At 35.9% G+C, this 19,673-nt stretch overlaps 1 protein-coding gene across 4 annotated transcripts in view; it reads right to left on the reverse strand.

The window, feature by feature from the left end:
* LOC149142915 (putative aldo-keto reductase 1) overlaps positions 1-19,673 on the reverse strand; it is a 131,771-nt gene that overhangs the window by 84,987 nt on the left and 27,111 nt on the right. For all 4 annotated transcript variants that reach the window (XM_089449273.1, XM_089449272.1, XM_089449275.1 and 1 more), the window contains exon 6: positions 3,899-3,995. In XM_089449273.1, the coding sequence (XP_089305399.1) occupies positions 3,899-3,995 (97 nt within the window). The remainder of the gene's footprint in view (positions 1-3,898; positions 3,996-19,673) is intronic.

The following is a 19,673-nucleotide window of genomic DNA, read 5'->3' on the forward strand; positions in this document are numbered from 1 at the left end:
TTGGAGGCACCATCTAATCTGTCCTCAAATTTGAGGCTCATTTATGCCATCTATGAGATCTATTGGACAAACTCCCAAATCTGAAAATTAAAAGAAAACAACAATCCCACAATTTTGAACCCTCGAACTCATAGAATCAACCTTGTTCTGATACCATGTTAATTTTCAAGCCCTAGGTGACTGATGTCCTATGTTTCTCTTAATTAAATAAATCAAATCTAAACTTATTTAGCCACGGAAATAAACATTTCTGAACATGCAAAAATCACACATATATAAGCCCCGAGGGATAGCTCAAATGGTCGAGTTCCCGTTGCTAAGTACTCTCCCGGTTTGGGAGGTCACGGGGTCAAATCTCCTCGACGCCCTCGGGGTTAGGCCTGATATGGCCGACCGGCAGATCCCTTCGGGTGGAGCTGCCTCGCTTCTCTATGTGGACGTAGCGGCCACTCCGGTGCCCGTGAACCACACTTAAAAAAAATAAAAAAAAATCACACATATATCTGCAAAATGAACAGCGAATGAATAAAAACAATACATAGATAATTTCCCCTTCAAATTAGCTTTTCATTTAAATATTCCAAGCTTAGAAAGAAAACTCCACAAGTTGTCAAAGTAACAGTTGTATGGTAATACACAAAATATCAGATCTATAGACTTACTAAGATTAGATTGCCTATTGGACAACTGCGAATCTGATTGCCTGAACTTCCGTACAGCACTATTTGACCCTATCTGTACAACTATGAATCTGTTCATACGGAATCTGTACAACTGTATGGACCATAGGTTGGCCTGCTTCTCGACCTCAGCTCCTCTCTTGTGCTCTAAATCTGCCCAACTGATCTCTCTTTGACCTCCCAAGTCTTCGTGGTGTACAAAAAGTGTGCATTCAACTTCTCTCATCTTGTCCTATTTATGCTTAGAGAGACAGAATTAATCTCCTCAATCCTAGCAACTAATTTTCCCAAATCTTAGCAATTAATCTCCTTAATCATAGAAACCACCTCGTCTCAACAATAAGATGTACAACTAAGATTAGATCAAATCTAACTCACTAATATTTTAGAATCTCTAGAATATTTCATTTAGATTTCGAAGACTAGGAGAACATATGAAATTTGACTTTCACTTTTATTCATTTAAGTGAAATTACAAGATGGTATTGTTTTCCACTTTTAATAACGGGTTATTAGAAGTTGTCTCGGACTGCTTCTTGCATGTTCACACCTAACCTGTGCAAGAAGCTCCTACTCGAGCTATATTTCTCAACGTACGTCTGATAGTTTAACCCCTAATTTTTTGTGGATCTATGAGATAGATGAATGTATTGGCCTAAAGTGGTGCCTCATAGGTTAATATTTTATTGGTTTGGGATCTATTTGAATTTATTAAAATTCTGAAAACTACTTTGAGGCTTTGATAATAGTTTAAATCATTCACTGTGCTTATTTCTTGAGCATTTTATCATATGTGTGCTTTAATCGACCTAGAAGAATAAATCGATGCAAGAAAAAACCTAACACCTGGCTAATAAAGTCAAATGTTTCACAGCCCCGAGGGTTAGCTCAATTGGTCAAGTTCCGCACCTCACTATTGAGAGGTCACAAGGTCAATTCCCCTCGACGCTCTCAAGGTTAGGCTCTGTTAATGAGCCGGCGGGAAGTGATCCCTTTGGGTGGCTCTGCCTGGAACAACGTTTCCATGGACATAGCAGTCACCGATCTCCAAAGTCCGTGAACCACATCCAAAAAAAAAGTCAAAACATTTCACATCAAATGCTAATGTTATAAGGCTGGTTTATCAATTTACTGAAGGTTTTAAATGCCAGTTTGGTGTCCTTAGCACTCACTCTTGGCAATGTTTTGTTTTATTTATGTTCTAATGCCCTTTACATGCCAAACCAATGCAATAAACCGTGGAAGGACCTTCTTAATGAGCTAAACAAATCACTTTAAATGTTGACACTGCAGACTGATTTATCAATTTCCTGAATATTAAAGTGCCAGTTTAATGATTTCAGTGTCATTTTTTGGGCAACGTTGCATTTAACAGTTGTTCCAATTCATTATGTTCACCAAATCGTTGCACTATCTCTCTCGACGACTTGCATAAAGGATTGAATAACTCATTTTGACTGCAGGACTTTTGCTTGTATTTTCACTGCTCTAAGCGTTTTAACCTGGAAACTTAACACATGTTTAAGCGTGTCAAATGTGCTTACATTTATGTTGGAACCTTAATCTATTTGCTGGAATGAGTTAAAGTTTGCACATGGATCATTTCATTAACTATCTGCTCTTAACTCTCCTAACGAACAAATCAACACTTAAATTCAACGTTGTGTTCTATCTCATTTAAACTGCGGGCATATCACATGATGTTTTGTGTTTGGACACATAATTTAAGCATTTCTTACTTTAGTCTGGGTACAAATCGCTGTTAAAAAAATGTTGTGACAAGGAATAGAAAATCTCAGTAAGTTTTGCCAGATCTGGTTCATATGCATGCTGGAATCTTAATAGATCACAAATTTAGTATCTAAGTAATGTCAGATTTATGTTTTCCGCATAATATTTTCTAAGAATATGTTCAAATATGATATATTATATTCAGCTCACTTGGTACTTGATTTGGTCATGATTTGGCTCATGCTTTTCTTACAAATTCATGAATGAAATAATGTGATGAAACTCTCTAGATTTGGAAAGTGATAAATCTGATTTTTTCAGAACATAAGCTTAACCCATTGGTGTGACAAACCTATGCACTTTTAACCATGTTGGAATCTACTTATATCGCCTAAATTTTATGGACAGAGTTCACGCTTGAGCATTGATATGGATGCCTGCTACCCTTTATACATGCTTAAGTACAATCTAAATTAGTTACACAAATCTAAATTTATTACAGTAAGTCTCATGAAACTTTGGTTCAATACCACTCTGGCAGAATTTCATGATTTGAGCACTAACTCGTTTCTTGTTGACTTCATGTTTAATCAATGGAACAATGTAATGTTGTTTTAAGCAATTTTGTGCCTTGATTATGGTGAACCCAATGACATAGATGGATGGATTTTAAACTTAATGTCTACACGTTCCTAATGACTTGGTGGATGTTGTCATCCAAAGGTGGTTAGAGTATGTACACCTCTGTAGACTTTAGCAGCCAAATCACTGCACAAAGGGAGTCCCTTGTCCCACAAACAAAGGGGTCTCATACACTATTTTGGTGTCTGGCCTGGCTGTGACCTTAAAATTAGATTATTAATATTATTATTATTATCTCCTAATCTCAAGTTTGACCATTAATTTCATTTGCTTGTTAGTACTACACTTGAGTATTCTTGGATAATACATGGTGAAAACTTTTGGTGACATTGGGTCATAATTGGTAATTCAATATTGTCACAGCCATTTGAGTTATTTCCAACACTTGCATACACAAGTACATGTTTAATTCACAATTTACTTGGAACTTGTGATAGACTCTTGTTAATCAAGCAAACACTTTGCATATTTCAAGTTTCATATCTTAAGGAAAATTGGGTAGTTTGGAAAATAGTTCATAAACAATCTAAGCTAACTGAAGTCCACACGATTTAGCTTGATTGATCTTTAGGAATTCCCCCATAGACAAGGATACCTTTTATGTGTAGTATAAAGTGCGAAGCAAGGTCATTGATGTGACAGTGAGTGGCTTGCTTGAGAGTTGCCCCTAGGATCTCCCATTGTGGTTAAGACTTTTCCTTTTAGCATGAGTTAGCTATGTAACACTGCCATTTTTCTTTTTGCAGCCTTTGAAAATAAAGAACCAAAATTATGTAATGTATCAACTAGTTAAATACATTCATAGCACAAGAAAGTTGAAAATTAAAAACTAATGAATAACATACCCATCGTGTTTTCTCATAATTTATTTCTGTCAATGCTTTCCCCGAGAAAAAGCCCCGACCTAGTGGGCTATAAGGAACAATCCCAATACCAAGCTCCCTAAACAAAAACCATATACAAAGTTGATAAGCTCCAGTTTCAAATTTCACAATATTAATCATACAGTTTAACATGGTATCAAATTTCTTATTACAAGGGGAAGCTCAAAAGCAGCCACTAAAACAATGCATTATGGATAAATAGACATAACAGTATTAGAACACAAGCATTCAATAATCAGCAGTTTAAAGAATGCATCACAAATGGATACACATCCTTTTCATCGTGTCTACAACATAGGAGCTGCATAAGGATGTTAGCGGGCAATGAATATCTTGTATTCTGCATTTACATTTTCCAGAGATTATGTGAACTAATTTATTGAGACGTTTGCTTGCACAATCCCTAAACTTTCAAATAATTCGCAGTTTACAAATGGTTTGTGCTTATTCATTGAACTCAATAGTAATAGTTGAGATGAGTTCAACATAATATATTTGATCCAGTTCCACTGCCAGCATTTCTCAAAATCAAAAAGCAAGTTGATAAAACCTACTGGCATAACCAACCAACAAAGTACAGTTCACACCATTCTGATTTACCACATGGCAAAAAGCCAACAAAGGACAGAAATTTCGGATATAACCACAATTGAATCTTCCATTTCTTTCAAGATATCAAATTGCCTAAAGGAATTCTTAATTAATGCTTCTATAATCTGCCTACGTTGGTACATTCTAAACTTATTCTTGTAACCATTATAGAGCTTATTTGGACATGCAGATATACAGAATCAGTATGGGCTTAATTACAATGACAAAAAAGTAGATGAAATTTGAAACATATGTGAGAACTCATTCAAATAGTATCAATGTTAAAGTGGGTGTAGAATTTCATATGCATGCATACATAATACAATAGTAGACAAACATAATTGGAGAGAATAAGAAATATCAGAGATACTTTTGATGTTGTAGCAAGTACAGCTTCATGAGCCTGGAGAAGGTTAGCCATAATACTCATACCACACACATCTAATCATCTCCCAATACATCATCATATAGCAGTGTAGCACCCTAAGTTGATTATGATGGTTTATCTAAGTTTGTTACAATGATTTAACCACCTAAACCCTAAACTTAACATTACCATATTACATTAGCAACACTCAATAACATCTTGACTCATATTTTTGTGTTATACAACATTGGGCTGGTGATATCATCAAATAAAGGTTAAAAGTTGGAACTCACACTTGGGGATTCTGTTGTTTACATTTATCCAAAACAAGAATGCACCAAGTAAATAAGCAGTTTGAAAGCCAAGTGAAGAGAGGTTCTTAGAACATAGATCTCACAAGTCTAAATATTTTAGCATGTGTCCAGGAGAAAAAAGCCAAAGTCCAAAACCAAGCTCAAAAGAAATTAAATAATGAAATTATTTTATCCACATGATGAAGCATTCAATGGGATTATTCAATGCAACATGGTATTACCTACGGCAATTCTTAGCTAAAATGAAAATTAAGAAGAATATGAGCAAAACACAAATAGATGGATAATGCATACAATGTCACTAAGTGATACATGTAATGCAACTATTATTGTATATGATGTCACTAAGTGATACACATAATGCAAATATTGATGGTTGATCTCATTGTATATCATTATAAAGTCCTTATTGCCACAAAATCTAGCAGACCTAGTGCAAAGCCCCACAAGGCAGAACCAGACCTTAGGGAAACAAAAGAAACGGTTGTCACCACCACCTCCGCAACCTTTCTCCTGCTCTTTAGTGGTATTTTACCACAAGGGAGGCTTCCCCAAACTCACTTAAAGGATATTCAATGATAACGGCTCAAGGTGATTGATATAAGGTTTATTAAAAAGCGGATATAGTACTGGCAGGGCCTAGAAGGCCTAAATATTCTATGCCAAAGTTCAAGTAGTCTATTCCTAGACCAATTGGAAGGCTGTTATAAGTTAGAGTTTTGCAGGTATTTTATGATAAGGTAAATAATATCTTATAACAGCCAAGAGAAAGGCCTTTCAATGAATAATCAACAATGGAGGCAAGGCCTTCAAATAGACACCAAGGGTTTAGGGTTTTCAATGGATTTTTATGGCTGCAATCATGCTTAAACAACAAATAAATGATGTCATCAGCCCTAAAGAGGAGGGTTTTAACATGCAACAATACCATATTTTGCTTTTATATAATTATTAAGCGCAATTGCTATTTTATGGACCGTAAAATATCAACACAAATTTATTTTTTAGTAATTTTTCACATAAAACCTGTTACCCAACAAAATGGGTAACCCCATAGGAGAAAACTTTTCTCCTACATTGGACAGCTAGCCAGCCAGCCAGCTAGCAGCCCCTAACAGCCACTATTTGGCAATGATATGCCATGTGCCTCCACCATCTGCATCAGCCATGTGCCTCTCCCATCTGACATTAACACTTGGTTGAAGGTGGGAGACTATTCAAATGGTACTTTGATCATTTTGTAATCGAGTGCTTATACAACATTTTGGGCATTTAGTATTGTTCACACCTAATCTTTGGGATTAAGAATCCTATGTAAATTTTGTAAATAGCAAAATAAAAGAAGTTGGAAGACAAAGAGACATTGGGAGATGAAACCCAATAAACTCCCTCTCCTTGTATATAGTCATATTCTATCTTAATGCATATGCAACAATTTCATTTGGAGTTACTCCTGGCCTTACATGTTATCAGAGCCAACTCCCAAAATTAGTTTCTCTACTCCTGTAACTCCTATACACTGCAAGATTCCATGCTCTCTGCACTAGATGTTGTCCTATGTCTGCTCAAATTTAGTTTCAGATCCCTTCTGAATCTCAAATCTCTTCCTATGCGATGTGTGGAGAGGTCGAAATGGCGTGTTGAAGGCTGGACCCTACGTTAAATTGGATGGTATGCAGCATTGGTATGTATGTGTGTTAGATTGAATCTTATGGTGCGGTGAGCATGGATTTGAAGACTGTGCAAAACCGTTTTTTTTGCTCTCTGCGTTGGTAATTCCTACAATGAAAGTTATGCGTTGGTCTCTGCATAAATATGTTGAACAGAGTTGAGCGTTGCATTAACTAAGAAACCCCGAACTAGTGGTGCTATGAACTGTGGCCGTATGGTATAACTCCTTGTGTGTTGGGTTTCCTTTCTCCTCTGCGCATTGAATTGAAGCCCTGAGTATGGAAGATTACATAGAGTTGTTGGTATGGTATGCTATGGATATATGATGTGCGTTGGAGAACTTGTAACGGTATGTATATATGTGTTAAATTGTATACACCCCGCATTAACTTATTTTTGAAGGTCGATATATGCATTATGGTAGACATGCATGCGTTGAAATTTTTTATGTGAAAATTCCACTACTAGAATCCTATTACAACAACTTGTAATGTTCCTTTTTCTGGTGTTCCTTATGACATGGTTAGGATGGACTTTCAGAGTTGGGGGCAGACAGGTCATAGGTGCAGATTGATGTCATCAGCGGGCCCAGGGGCTTTTCGAGGGCTTTTGAGGAGTTTCTATGAGGTCCGATGGCATTCAGTTGGTATATTCTATCATCCGCACAATTTGTCTTTCATTCTGGTGCATTCCGATAACTTTCAGAAAACAGAGTTATTATTGGGCCTAAGTCAATTAATTATGCTTAAGGAGTCATTCCGGGAGGAATAATTGACAGAAGACCTTCGTGTAATAGCTCGTTGGAACCGGAACGTGAATATCTACAAGATGGGATGGTTATATGTGAGTTTCAGTGACCTGAGGAGACATGGTGGCCAATTTACCCTTTTCCCGCATTAAAAATAATATTTTAATTGAAATAAAAGAGAGAAAAATGCTCCATGATTCAAATAATAATAAAATAGGTCGGCCTGGAGTATGCCGTAAAACTGCTTCTGCTTGGCTAAGAGCTCGTCTTCCTCGGACGTAAGGAAACAGGTTAACGGCCCAAGACCCAGAGGCATCTGGCAGGAGTGAAAGCCTGCTCCCTTACGGACCACCAGCGGGTTATTACAGGTGGCGTGGTTTTCCTTGATAACGGTGATGAGTCAAATCAACATTCGCGGATAGCAGCCAGAGATGGTTGTCCTCACTGTTGGTTTGACACCTGAGTTTGATAGGTTTTGCCACCTTCGAAAAAAAAAAAAAAAAATAATAATAAAATAGGAGGTTCTAGAGGGGTCCATCAGATCTATAAAAGAGGAGGAGGAGGCCATTGGAGGACATCTTGGATTTGACATTTCTTCTTGTATGAGAGGTTGAGAACCCAGTTCTCTACTTCATTGGTAGCCCCAAGACGGAAACCCTCAGGTATGTTGTGGAGTGTTGGACGAAAACCCAACTCTCTTTGAGGAGACTTCATCCAGGAGTTTCATAGAGCTTCAAGGATATTGGAGTGAGGATCATTTAGGTCCTCAATTGGTGCTTCATCATCTTTCAGTTGATTCGATGGCAGCTGTTGTTGGAGGGAGAGTGCAGCAGTTGTGGAGTTTTGAGAGATCAAGATCAGCATATCAGTAGAATATTTGGAGGTCCACTCAACGATCATCTCTCCTATTTTGTCTCACATATTTCTAGTTGTACTCTGCATGCTATATTATAATAAATGAAGTTGGGTCATTGCTTATGCTGCATTTTCTTATGTTATTTGAGTTTTTGGGTTTACTTCTGCAAATTGTCAATGTATTTGTCGTGCTTGTATAATTTCTCAGATTCTATTTACTGGTGCATTTTGGGGCAATTTCGTGGGTTTTTAGCAAAAACGCCGACATAAAATTTTATAGAGAAAATTCTCAAGAAAATACCACAAAATTCCTGAAAGGGGCATTACAGTGGTATCAGAGCTGGTTTTCCTACCAGCCTGAGGGTTTACTTGCCAAAATTGTCAGGCCAAAATTATTGCAGGAGCAGGAAGAAGAATTCTCTGAAGACAAACCCTAGTTGAAAAAGAGAATAAATTTATGAGAGCAAAATTGTCGCCTACTTATTAAGTGTTCAGTAAAATGCCTGACAAATTTTTGGTTCAAATTGTCAAGTAAATATTAATTCGACAAGGCATAAAGTGGCGTGGCCAAATACACCAAAGGGAACGATTTAATTAATTTTGGGAGGTTGTATTAGATTCAAAGGCCAAATTTCATGGTTGCAGGTCGTCCATCAATTTATCAAAAGCAGATTATTTAAAAGGGAAATTAAATTTTGACATGGAATATTATTAAGAAGGGTCATGAGCAATTTAAATGTTTGGAAGCCGAAGATATTGAATTTCGATCCCTGGAGGAAATTAATCGAAGGTCGAAAGTTCCATTAGAAGTTGTGGTTTATACTGTAGTCCATGTATTTCATCTGTTGGGGCCAAATTCCAATGCTTGTAGCACTGTTTGTATATGGAGTGTCGACCAGGTCATGAGGAACTTTTATTGAAGCCGAATATACAAGCCAAAGAGCCTATTGTTGCAGAAAGTGTTTAGGCACCGCGACAACGCTCAGAGTAAGGGTTGTCACTCTTATCCTTACTCACTCCGTTTAGACTCTCTCCTAGACAAGTAAAGGGGGGTAGTCCCTTAAAGTGAATGGATGAAGATAGTCTGTGGAACACAGGCTCTAGGAGATTTAAAGATGAACAACTTGATGAATTTAGAACAAATCTTGCTCAACTGATATGGATAGATTAAAATAAGATACAACCGCAAGATAAAAATGATTATAGACCAGTGCCTTTATATTCAATTAACCATAGACTAAACAAAAACAAGCTATCCAAAGCAATTTATAAATGTGGCAAAGTGACGATCATGAATAATTAAATGTCAATGCCCAAAACTTTATCATGCAAGAGTTTCTAGCAATTAAATCTCAGATCTTAGAAGAATTTATCTTTCTCCTATAGTCAATATGATGTTTAAAACATTAATCGCACTTAACAATAGAGAAATTACTACCATTAAGATTTTACACTTAACACCAAGGAACTTTAAATTCAAATTTAATTATCCCCTAGGTAATGCTAAGCTTATGAAGCAAAGTTTAATGTGACAAAAAATCAAATCAAAAGACCTTAATCAAAGTTAAAGTTTTATGGGTTGTAGGCCACATAAACAAATTTCTTAAATGTAAAAGCTCAAATTCTTTTGATTTAATTCATTCGTAATTTCAAAATCACCTAATTTTATTTTTATTTTTATTTTCTGATCTTTTAGATTTTTAATTTTTTAGATTGCTTTTAGATGAAATCAAAATCAAAACAAAAATCAAAGAGTCCAAAAAAAAAATGACAAGTCAAAAATAAAAGTAAAATTTAATTAAATAAATCCTAACATAAACAAACGAAATAAAACATATATATATATATAACCTAAAAAAAAAATTAAATCTAAATTAAATCATAAACAAATCCACAAAATAAGAAAAAAAAAATCGAATTCATGAAACCCAACCCTAACCCAAAAGTTAAAACATAAAGCAAACAAAGGAAAAACGAAATCGAATGTGAGTATTTTTGCAGGTCTGGTGGCGGCAACAAGGGTGAAGGAAGAGTTGCGACGGCGGAGGAGTTCGAGTGAGGGGGAGTGGCAGGTCGATGGAGGCAGGGAGAAGAGCTCGACGGAGCTAAAGAGAGGGGACACAGATTGATGAGGCAGCAAGCAGCGTTTGAAGGAGCCGTGGGTAAGAGATGAGGGCAATGACAGCAACAGTGTAATGACCCACCTATAAATAAAATATGAGTATTAGCATATATACGAGACCTCCATACGATAGCTACGTATGCATGGACCCTCATGTATCGCACTATATATAAGCTAGTTACTACAGGAGGAGATATAGATTAAGGTAATGAATTAATACCTCACCAGAGTATCATATATATGATAAATCCTTAAAACCAGCAGAAAAAGTTAATTTTAATTTACAAATTAAAATTTAAAATTTAAAATTAATAAAATAATAATATAAATTAATTAAAATTAAAAATTGAAAAAATTTAATTAATTCATTAAAATAATAAATAAACTTTATTAAATCAAAACTGTGTATCCAAATAAAATCAATGAAATCAAATGAGATTTGATTTCATAAAAGTTACACGTAACCAAAATATTGACATGGAGATGGGAAGAAGGCGGTGGATGAGGAAATAAAAGAAGGAAGGAAATCTTGAAAGAGGGGGAGAAAAACCATTTTTATGCAGGGAGCAGACATGAGAACAATTTTGGAACACGGTGGTACAGCTATGAAGGGAACTTGAGTTTTGATTGTACTGGAGTTTTTGGGCACGGGGGATCAGATCGCTTCGATTGGAAAGCATTTTGAGACCGACTACCCAAGTTGTACCAGTTCGGCAGGGTGGTTTTGGTCGTTTTGGTAACGTAGCCGAAACAAGAATTGCAGCCAGGACAAAATTACAACAGAACAATTGCAGTAGAGCTTCGCAACAGAGCGGACAAGTTGGTATTCATTAGTTAAATTATTTAAATTTTGTGTTAAATTACATATTCTGATATTTGAATTTAAGGTTCTTACATTTGGTATCAGAGCGAAGGTTCAAACTCTCAAACCTCACCATAGTTTCAGCAATTCTTGCCAGATTGAATTCAAATGTACCGTAGTCCGCTTGCTACTATGGTTTCAGTAGTTCTATTTTAATGCTCTTATTTAATTCTCTTCGATAGAATGTGAGCTAGTTCTCAAATATAAATTGGTTAGGAATGAATTCAAATGTACCGTAGTCCGCTTGCTACTGCATAACTATTCAGATATCTAAAATTATGAATCCTCTGTTCCTGTTTCTTTCGTTGAAATGAGGCAGGACTGGGAATTAAATAATCAAATGACAATAACCTCAATCAGACCTAAACAACGTAATATAATTATGGATTCAGTGGCTTGATGCTAGACTTTGATGTATTGCAACTTCTATTGTGTTAACTCCGAGTGTATGAGTCATCTCAGTTGAGGTTAACGATGTTCATGTCAACAATAGCATAAACCTGTAGGAGTCAATAAACAGCTCGCAAGTAAATTAATTCTTGATGGTTGTTTGCCATGTCAGCAGTCTGGAGACATTTCAGGTGCATTTGGATCTATTATGAGGTTGGTTGATCCAAAAACACCGAAAGATGATGCTTCAATTGCAAAGGTTATGGTAAAAGCTGCAACCCTTGCTGCAGCTCATGAAGCAGACTCTTCTGAAGCTTGCCTGTCACGTAAAGAGAAGTTGAAGGCAGAGAGATTAAAAAGAGCAAAAGTGTTTGTTGCTTTGATCAAGAATGGGCGGCATGGTTTAGAGGGTGAAAACGTAGAGTCTACTCCTGAAGGTGCAGTTTTTGTTCAGAATGAATCCGGTAGCAAGGCTACAATATGCGGTAGCTCTTACAATGCTGCTGCAGTCCATTGAATTCACCGAAAAGGAAAATTTCTGATGTCAGTGCTAGAGGAGAAGATTGTGGGCAGACAGAAGTTGTTGCTGCTTCAGAAGATTGTAACAGTAAACCAAGCACAAAGTACTCAGAGAAAGTTCGACACAGCCATCGCCATCGCCGTCATAGTAATCACCATAAAAGATCCAAATCAGAACATATAAATAAAATGAAAGGATTAGGATTAATACGATTTGGGTATAAACCAACAGCACGGTATTAGTCGTGACAACAAGGTATTAGTCGTGTCCGTCAATTAAATTTTAATCCATACATATATTCAATGCCACGCAAATCCTCCTACTTATTTTTATATTATTATAGTGACAACGGTGTAGGTTATTATGTCTACATATCCACGCAGAGGGAAGTCTTTCTGTAATGGCAGACCCATGTCATATATTATTTATCGAATTTTCTTGATTGACGGAATTTATTATGGACAAATTCCAGCAAATACAATTTATTAATATGTCATGAACTAAAATATTTTTTAAAAATGTCGGTATAAATAAATTTCATTATAATAAGCTTTTATGTTTGTTTTATTATTTTGAGTATTTTATTTATTTGTCATTTGTTGGAACTTACTTTTGAATTATAAGTTTCATTTAAATTTATTAAATATTTTTACATATTTTAATTATTGACTTAATGAAGTTTAAAATGGAATTATTAAATTCATCAATTAAATGTATTCTTAAATAATAATCATGCCAGGTTATGATGTTAACATCTATTTAAGTTATATTAAATTATTATATTGAATACTAGATTGTAAAAAAAAAAAAAAAAAAAACTAAGGTCTATAAAGACCCATGCATTAGAATAAGTATTATTACGCATTAGGATAGAATACCCTACATTAGAATAAGTATTAGTACGCATTAGGATAGAATACCCTGCATTAGGACAAGGAGGTTGCGAGACCACCCTCCTTGACCTCGGTACTAGTAAGACCTGCCTAGCAGGTAAAAATAGCAAAAAACTATACCCGTTTGTAAATTTGAAATTGCAAAATTATATGTTAAATCTGAAAGTATACCTCAATTTTTTACAATTTTATTATGTATACAGGAAACACTACGATGGTAAGGACATATCAACAACGACGACATGATCGGGCAGCATCATCGGCATTAACACCACCACCGTCTCCATCACCACCGCCATCACCACCACCATCAAGACCATCATCAACGCCAATCGCTCCAGCACCGGAGTTGACCGTAATAATGCACTCATTGGAAATTTGGAAGCCATATTGGAAACGTTAAAAGGGTCGACAATGGCTAAAACCAAAGAAGAGCAACTTCAACCCAAAGAAATAAATCCAGCGGAACCAAAAAATTCCGAGTATAGACAATCAAAGGAAGATATTTCTAGGGAGCTACAAAAAATTAAACTCCCAGAATTTTCAGGAGGACGAAAAGGTAAAGGCAATCATGGAATGGCCAATACCGAAAAATGCACATGAAGTGCAAAGCTTTATGGGTCTAGTCGGTTACTACCGAAGATTTGTGGAAGGATTCTCCAAAATTGCAAAGCCAATTACAACTCTTCAACATAAAGGTGTTAAGTATGAATGGACTAAGGAATGTAATAAAGCATTCTCTGAACTCAAAAGACTGCTGACCAGTGCACCAATCTTACGAGTCCCTGATATGGACAAAGATTTTACTATATGTACTGATGCATCCAAGCAAGGATTAGGTGCAGTGTTAATGCAGGATAGAGGAGTAATAGTGTATGCCTCAAGGAAGTTAAAGCCTCATGAAGAACTCTACGCCACTCACAATTTAGAGTTAGCCGTTGTAGTACTAGCTTTAAAGATATGGAGACACTATCTAGTAGGACGAAGCTTTATGCTCAAAAGCGACCATCAAAGTCTACAGTATTTGTTTACTCAAAGAGACTTGAATGCTAGACAAAGACGATGGAGTGAATTTCTAAGTGAGTATGACTTTGAAATATCTTACATCAAGGGAAAAGACCTCGAATATTTTCCCTCATACCTATCAAAGTAGATTTAAGGCAACGAGTACTAGAACATCTCATAAGAGATAGCTGGTATTTAAAGGTAAGATCTAGTCTTGATAGTAAAAAGTCAAAAGAACCTAAGTTTGAGGGGTATGAACTAGAAGATGATGGAATCTTGCGATTTCATGGAAGGATGTATATTCCTGATAATGGGGATCTTCGAGACACCATCCTTAAGGAAGCCCACAGAGCAGTGTATTGTGCACATCCAGGGGTTAAGAAAATGTATACTGATACCAAGAAACTCTTCTTCTAGCCAGGCATGAAACGCGATATTGTTCAATTCGTTGCAAAATGTCTTGAATGTCAGCAAGTGAAAGTTGATCATTGTCACCCAGCAGGGCTCTTGCAACCTCACGACATTCCTATGACCAAATGGGAGATAATTTCTATGGATTTTATCGTCGGACTACCTCTCACTCCACAAAGGCACAATGCCATTCTGGTGGTAGTGGATAAATTAACGAAAAGCGCCCATTTCATTCCCGTAAGAGATACTTACGAAGTTGCCGACGTAGCTCGAGTATTCATAAATGAAATTATTAGATTTCATGGAGTACCTAAGAAGATCATATCAGATAGAGACTCATGATTCACTTCAAGATTCTGGACTTGCATGCAGTCAGCCTTAGGAACTCAACTAAATTTGAGTACGACTTATCATCCTGAGACTGATGGGCAAACAAAAAGGGTAAATCAAGTACTAGAAGATATGTTGAAGATGTATGTTATGGATCAACAATCACACTGGGAAAAGTACTTATCCTTAGTCGAATTTGCATACAATAACAATTATCACAATTCAATCGGAATGCCTCCATTTGAAGCATTATATGGCAGACCTTGCAGAACACCGTTAAGTTGGGACAGGTTAGAAGATTGGGTGATAGTAGGGCCAGAATTAATCCAAGAGATGGAGGAACAGGTAAAACAAATTAGACAACGGTTAAAAGAAACACATGATAGACAAAAGAGTTATGCTGATGCTCATAGAACTGACAGGAAGTATGAAGTAGGGGATCAGGTTTTCGTCCGCATCAAACCAAATAAAAGCACTATCCGATTCGAAAAAGGGACAAAGTTGTCACCCCGATTTATCGAACCATTTAAAGTCATGGAAAGAGTTGGACTTGTCGCCTATCGTCTTGCACTGCCACCTCACTTGCATAAAGTTCATAATGTATTTCATGTATCTGTATTAAGGCATTACATAGCTAACAAATCTCATAACCTTCAATGGAAGGAACTGCAGGTATCAGACGAGGGAATCATTTCGGTCGAACCATTACGTATACTGGAACGTAGGGTTCGACAGCTCAGGAATCGTCTGGTAGACCAAGTTAAGGTCCAGTGGGACAAGTATAGCCCTGGATCGGCTACTTGGGAAGATACAGAAATCATATGTCAAAAATACCCCAACTTGTGTCAATTTTGAAGAACTTTAAGCCATATTTTGTATATATTTACTTTACTTTAAATCAGATACTCAAAACCATTTTGGAAGGATCACATATAAACGTGAATTTTTATGTTATTGAAATATGATATATGTTATCTGCTTAATTCTACTGGTACGTGGATACCAAGATGAAATATGTTATTTAAATTAAATCTTACTGAGTTATGGATACCAAGGTAAAGTTCAATATTTGATTAATCTTGCTATAAAATCTAAATCATGAATTATGAACTTGAATATTATAATTGTAAAATCTTAAAATATTTAAGAAAACAAAATTTTAAATACCCATATAAAATGAATTCAATCTTGAAATATAAAAACTTATATACTCACATTAATCACTAATATATTTTAGAAACCCTAACTTCGAGACGAAGTTTTTGGAAGGAGGGATGTATGTAATGACCCGCCTATAAATAAAATACGAGTATTAGCATACATATGAGACCTCCATACGATAGCTACATATGCATGGACCCGCATGTATCGCACTATATATAGGCTAGTTACTACAGGAGGAGATATAGATTAAGGTAATGAATTAATACTTCACCAGAGTATCATATATATGATAAATCCTTAAAACCAACAGAAAATGTTAATTTTAATTTACAAATTAAAATTTAAAATTAATAAAATAATAATATAAATTAATTAAAATTATAAATTAAAAAAAAATAATTCATTCATTAAAATAATAAATAAACTTTATTAAATCAAAACTGCGTATCCAAATAAAATCAACGAAATTAAATGAGATTTGATTTCATAAATGTTACACGTAATCAAAATATTGACACGGAGATGGGAAAAAGGCGGTGGATGAGGAAATAAAAGAAGGAAGGAAATCTTGAAAGAAGGGGAGAAAAACCATTTTTACGCAGGGAGCAAACATGAGCACAATTTTGAAACACAGTGGTACAGCTATGAAGGGAACTTGAGTTTTGATTGTACTGGAGTTTTTGGACACGGGGGATCAGATCGCTTCGATTGGAAAGCATTCTGAGACTGAGTACCCAGGTTGTACCCAGTTCAGCAAGGGGGTTTTGGTCGTTTTGGTAACACAGCCGGAACAAGAATTGCAGCTAGGACAAAATTACAGCTGAACAATTGCAGTAGAGCTTCGCAGCAGAGCGGACAGGTTGGTATTCATTAGTTAAATTATTTAAATTATGTGTTAAATTACATATTCTGATATTTGAATTTAAGGTTCTTACAAGCAGGAGTGAGGGTTTAATGCAGGCAGTGTTTGGACAGTTGCGAAGGGAATGGACTGCGAGAATGCTACAGGGAAGAGGGATGGAAAGAGAAGCAGATCAAGAGGATGAGGCAGTCGGGCTTGCAGCAAGGGTATGGCAGTAGAACGAGGGGATTCGAATGGAGATGGAGCAGCGTTTTTGCAAGCAGTTAATGGGAAATGGAAGAACGAGGGCAAAAGGAGGGTCGCTGGAGTTGAGCAGGGGTAGGAAGAACTGCGAGCAAAGGGATGGCAACAATGGATTTGCAAAAGGGTTTTCTTAAAAATTTCAAAATTTTCTGTGAACCCAAAACCCAGGCAGCCTGATCGTAAAAACCAATCAGCAAAGAAATGGTAGCCCAGAAACTTAAAAAATTTAAGAACATTAAAAAAAAAAGAGATTTAAAAATGATATGTTCCTTTGCTTCAGATTTATCCCTGAAACCCTTATGAAAATTTCCAAATCCAAGAAATTTTAAACCCTTGGACTGCAAAAAAATTTGAATAATATCCCTAGAAAATTATGTTGATAAACCCGAGAGATCTAGATCTTACCCTCCAGGACCTAGATCTAGACTCTACACAAATTTCTTCCTCGGATCTGTAGTTGCACGACAACAAGCAAACACACAAATGATATATACAATGATAAAAACTAAAACCCGGAAAAACCCATGTTAGAAAAGTAATTACAAAATTTACAAACTGCAGACTTTAATCAGCCAGATCTACCATTATGCCACACAAAGAATTAAATTTTTAAATTTTAAAGGAGGTGCTAACTCAAGAGTCAAAACCCTTTGTGAATCACCAATAAAATCTTATGATAAGCACGAAGCTAATTTAGTTAGGCTCTTCTGGGAACACAGATCGTGAATTGGCTAGTCCAACTGAAAACTTCCCCTAACGCCCGAGGATTTAAAATGAAGATTTCTCTGCAAAACTTGATCCACCATTAAAAATAGAGCGAGAAAATAATAATAAAACTCAGATAGATAGAGATACCTGCTATTACGTTCAAAATTTAGATTATTATTCAAACCCCAGTGACTGAGCAAGATACTTGTACTTAAATCACTCTTCAGAAGCTATCATCAATGGCTTTAGAAAAAATTATGCATGAAAATAACACATCTTTGAGTATTCCCATGAAGAGTAACACCAGCAGAATTTAACCCCAAAGTCTTTCTTTACTATCTAGAAAAAAAATACACAAGAGCTTCTTGCTAAGCACATGACTCAAAGGTCGGATGGATCAACTGACAAATGACTTCCTATTTAAAGATAAATCATCCAACGGCTAGTTCGAGTGATCCTCGTCAAAGCAATCTCGACCGTTGATGAAAATTAAAATTTCTTTTAATCTCATCCGTCAAAATATTTAAATATTTGGGGAAATTCAGGCTTTTTTAATTAAGTGCAATTTAATTAACTCAAAAATTAAATTTTTGACTTAATTTCCCCAAAAATTTGACTTTGACTTAACCCCAGGGATCAAAGATTTAAAATTTATCAAAATAATTAATTTACCTTAGTCCCGGGACCTTTTAAAATTTAATTTTTTAGGACTGATGAATTTTGCCTTTGGAGAATTTAAATTTACCTAGGATCTAGAATTAATTAAATTTCTAGCTTAGGACTTTGATTAATTTTTGGCCAGAAAATTTAATTAATTAATCTATGATGGGATAAATTACTTTTCCAACCTTCAAGGCACTTTACATCATGATTTTCATATTTTTTTTACATCATAAGGGGGAAAACCTATTTGTAATAGATTCTCACAGATTACCCATTTCTGTGACACAAATATAATCTAGCCGACCAAGCAATTTGTAATAAAATAACCTAACCAAATAGTTAGGATTATTCCCAAATCACTTTTACATAGACTCGATCTAGAACACTAGTCGCCTAAGATCCTAGCGACAAAATCCATTCCAGCTTTGGGATAAGATTGGAAGAAAACCCTGTCGACCATCCAAGAATGGATCGGTGAGAAGAAAACGACTGCACTTACGGTTTTTTTTGTGGTCGAAATTAATTGCAGCAAGAGGGACGAGTTTCCACATTTCTGTGTTGAAATTGTTAGTGGAGGACGTATTTTACCCTGGTATTGGGACTGCGTGTTATCTATGAGACAAGTAGTGCGTGGATTTGCAGGAAATACAAGGATCGTTTCAAGTACAAATCCTGTGCGTATATTTCCTAGGCAGCATACTTCATAAACAAGCGTTGGAGTGTCATTCTGGTGGACTAATAATCTGCACATGTACCTATTATCATTGGTTGTCATCCATTTACCAGTTTTTTTCTTTCAATTTGCTCACTGTATACTCAAACTCTGAATGAGGAAAGGCTATCATGTAGGTGTTGTTATTTAATGTCTGTTGCATTAAATTTTTGAAGCTCTTAATTTTGGGCAATTGATGATGCATGAGTAAATATCAAAAGCAATGAAATTTATGAAAATCACCTACAGTGGGGAATAAAGAATCTACCACAACACTGATGCAAAATTCGACCCTTTCTATCACT

The sequence above is a fragment of the Pinus tabuliformis genome, chromosome X (genome assembly GCF_031772625.1).
Source record: "Pinus tabuliformis cultivar Carrire ecotype Pingquan chromosome X, CPIR1, whole genome shotgun sequence".
In the NCBI taxonomy this organism is placed as follows: domain Eukaryota; kingdom Viridiplantae; phylum Streptophyta; class Pinopsida; order Pinales; family Pinaceae; genus Pinus; species Pinus tabuliformis.